Source organism: Photinus pyralis, unplaced genomic scaffold (genome assembly GCF_008802855.1).
Source record: "Photinus pyralis isolate 1611_PpyrPB1 unplaced genomic scaffold, Ppyr1.3 Ppyr1.4_LG1, whole genome shotgun sequence".
Lineage (NCBI taxonomy): Eukaryota > Metazoa > Arthropoda > Insecta > Coleoptera > Lampyridae > Photinus > Photinus pyralis.
In genome coordinates, this window is record NW_022170249.1 from 66,981,321 (window position 1) to 66,984,730 (window position 3,410).

At 37.3% G+C, this 3,410-nt stretch overlaps 1 protein-coding gene across 4 annotated transcripts; it reads right to left on the bottom strand.

Moving 5' to 3' along the window:
• Positions 1-229: 229 nt before the first annotated feature.
• LOC116167737 lies at positions 230-3,134 on the bottom strand. Of its 4 annotated transcripts, none has more exons than XM_031483242.1 (2): positions 1,287-3,134; positions 230-1,235 (listed from the first exon to the last, which is right to left on the bottom strand). In XM_031483242.1, the coding sequence occupies exons 1-2, from the start codon at positions 2,530-2,532 to the stop codon at positions 316-318; spliced, it is 2,166 nt and encodes a 721-aa protein (XP_031339102.1). In that variant the 5' UTR covers positions 2,533-3,134; the 3' UTR covers positions 230-315. The 4 variants fall into 4 exon arrangements, with proteins under 4 accessions (XP_031339102.1, XP_031339096.1, XP_031339105.1 ...); XM_031483236.1 differs by having other exon boundaries at positions 230-859; positions 905-3,134; XM_031483245.1 differs by having other exon boundaries at positions 230-516; positions 646-3,134.
• Positions 3,135-3,410: the final 276 nt, after the last annotated feature.

Consider the following 3,410-nt stretch of genomic DNA (forward strand, 5'->3'; position numbering starts at 1 on the left):
GTGGAGTGAAAAAAACCAAAAAAATTTTTTTTTCAAATTTTGTAACTCCTGGGTTATCAAAAGTTGTCACTTGGCAATAGCTCACTAATAGATAAAAATTATAAATTTCTATTGAAGCTTTCAGGTGGCGCACTGAAGTTGAATTTTGAAAAAAAAACTAAATTTGCCAAAAAATCAAACACACATTACTAACCATATTTTTGAATATTTATTAATGAAAATGGTGCAAAATAAAAGAAAGTAGTACATATTTAAGTGTAGTATGGAAATTAACAACAAATTCGATTATTGAAGTATATAAAAACAGACGAAATCTCATACAAAAAATTGCGATTTTGTGTCGAATTTTGGTACTTCTGTTCGTGATTTAATTCTTGCTCGAATGTATCCATCTCTCGCTTTGCTACCACACACTGCTGAACTAGCCTCTGTTACAAGTTTCACACCTCGTTCTACAGCTTGTGAGTGGCAAGGGAATTCCTCGACTGTAACTTTGAAGTTGGCACTAGTAATTTTCTGCAATATTTCGCTGTCAGTATATTTTTGTGTAATAGGCGGCTCGTAGATTTTTTCCGTGGTCCAATCTATTAGGTCGTAGTATTCATTTGCTTCAAAATTCAATTTCGGGGTAATAAACTCTCTTACCTTCTTTCCTTTGTTGGTCTTTCTAGCTTTCATTATTCTTCTTAGAGCTAATTCTTGGATGTGGCCTCTTTCATCCTGAAGCATAGCCAATAAAACATTTTCGGAGTGAGCAAAGAAAGAGTTTCGCTGTATGGTTCGAAAAACAATCGCTTTCTTGTCATCTTCTAAATAAGCACACCTCTTTATCATATTAAGTATATGTTGTGGACCATATCTGCAAGAAGGCATCAGTTTTATGTCGAACCACGTCGGTGCGTACACTTTTATCACGAACTCGGCGAGCTCAACTAGACTCTGAGACGGTTTGGCGGTTCCCACATATAATCTTAAGATCCTATTTGCACAAGTAAGCCAGCGACTGTGCGCCAATTTGCCTGGCTGCTTATTAGCCAGGTCAGGAGGAATAAGACCTTGTGTAATTGAAATACACACTTCGTAGAGGTATTTTTGATCATTACTCAGAAGGTTCACATCTATGTCAGGTAAATTCGCTTCAATTTTGCTAAATGTCACCACATGTAACCCCTCACAACTCTGTAACTGTTTACCAATCGTTCCTATGAAGCTATTAGGGCCAGAAGTACTTCCATCTAAATTAATAAACAAATGACGCAGTGGTAACTCGTTTGCGTGTAACATACACACAAACCAGTGTAATAGGCGATGCAATTGTTTCTCTATTAGAGCAACTACTCCATTTTTTGAACCGGTGTTAACTGCTGTCCCATCACATCCAATGGCGACGAGGGATGATACATCTTTGAAGTGCAAATTCAGGAATTGCAATATACCACCCTTGATAGAAGAAGCTGTTCCAGAAATGGGCGTGACATGCCCTATATAGCGAGATCCTGGCTCAGCGAGCAGTACTATGTGTTCTTCTGTGATTGTTTTTCTATAACGTTTGTTTCCACGCTCTTCCTGGATTATTGTTTTATCTTTTCGTCCATCAAAGTACAAACCAAGTAGCGGACTGTCGGGATTTTCTAATTTCTGCAGGTCCTCTCGCATTTTCTGGCGCTCACGTCGCAACTTACTTCTGTCTATTATTTTTGACTTGTCTTTCTGTGAAATAATATCTAAATCTTTTAAAAGTGCACTTGCAATGAGTGATCCTGACCTATCAGAGACACCTGCCCTATCGCAAACAGCGGCCAGATTTTTCAGACGCAGTCTCATTTGTTTATTTGTTTTATTTGTCGCGGATTCGCTGGTAGTTGGTGTTATTACACTGTGGTAAAAATCAGGATCGATTGAACTTTCTTCCATGTGTTCAGAATCACTCTCTGAAGAAGAAATGTTGGCTGATATAGCGTCCGATGAGAGACTAGGTTGTTTCATAACAGATTGTGATTGCCGCAATTCTTCAAATTCACGTCTCAATTGCTTACGCGCCATAACTTTCGTACTCTTAGCATCTATTGACCCTATATACATTTTCCGATCTCCTCTCTGATCAGTTAAAAACTCTCTTTCTGCTCGAGGTATTTTCGTAGAACATTTGCAGGAATCTAAACAGGCGCACTTACAGACTGATATGTCGAAGAGTGTTTTTCTCGCAGTTTCATAAAAGTCTGCCTTTTTTTGCGTTACTCGACATTTCATTAGGTTTTTGTATTTTTTGTAGTAATCTATTAGTCTTGAAATGATCTGTTGGTTAGAGATAATAGGAAGTGATGCTTTCTTCCACAGATTTGACAAATCAGTTGCTATTTTCGCACATATCTCTTTGATAGAAGGATCCTTTCCATTTGAAATCCACATCAAGTCACTTCTCACCCACAAATAATGTTTTATTACTTCCGCACAAGTAGGTAACATATTGTCTTTTAGTTTTTCTGGACCACCAAATACAGAACATGACAAATCTTTTCTTGTTTTAGGCATTATTTTAGAAGTAAATGTCGCGTTTTTTCACCGTTGTTTCGAGGGACGTGCTTTCACCTCCGGGTATCGATGCGAACTAAAATGAATGCTAAAGTGCAGTAAGATGTAAACACAGATAGGGGGGAGGGTCGCGGACCGCGGTAAATATAAAACTGAACCACTTCTAAGTGGCGCGAAAATTCAAATTTATTTGTAACTTTGGAGCTCGTGCGCCACCTGAAGATGATGTGCAAAATACTTAATATTCGGCGTGAGTAAGTAACTCACTTATAGGCAAGTTTTAGTAACCCAGGACTAATCAAATTTAAAAAAAATTTTTTTCACTCCACCCTACTATACATATTGCGGCAGAACGGCAACTGCGTCATTCGTGTTTGTTTTATTGGCAAAATGTTTTCGAAATTAAAAATTGTTTGTGCACTTGAAGCTGTTAATTTGCTTGAAGAGCCCCCAGATAAAAGAACAAGGCGATATTCTGTACATCCTTTTCATGCCGGACGTGAATCAAGTAAAAGATTTATAAAGTTTTATGAAGATATACGAAAATATGAAGAAACATTTTTCGGATATGATCGATCTCTATTAATTCTTTTGATTAGCTATTAAATGTCATCCGCCCGTACATAACTAAACAAGAAACGACATGGAAGAACCCGATATCTGCAGAGGAAAGACTGACAATTACACTCGGGTAAGAAAAATAATTTTTTTATAATTTATTGATAGGTAGCTGTATAATACGTAGTATCATTGAATAATTTATTCAATGGTAGTATGTATGTATCCTTGTGCATTAATAAAAATCAGGAGAATGGAGGGAACGTGAGGAAGGAGATGGTATGGGCGTTGAAGTTTGAGATTTTGGAGGAGCTAAGGTT

Coding starts and splice junctions, on each gene's coding strand:
- LOC116167737 (XM_031483236.1), bottom strand. CDS start 2,532: ATGCCTAAAACAAGAAAAGATTTGTCATGTTCTGTATTTGGTGGTCCA. Junction 860..904: donor GCCGAGTTCGTGATAAAAGT/GTACGCACCGAC, acceptor GCCTTCTTGCAG/ATATGGTCCACAACATATAC.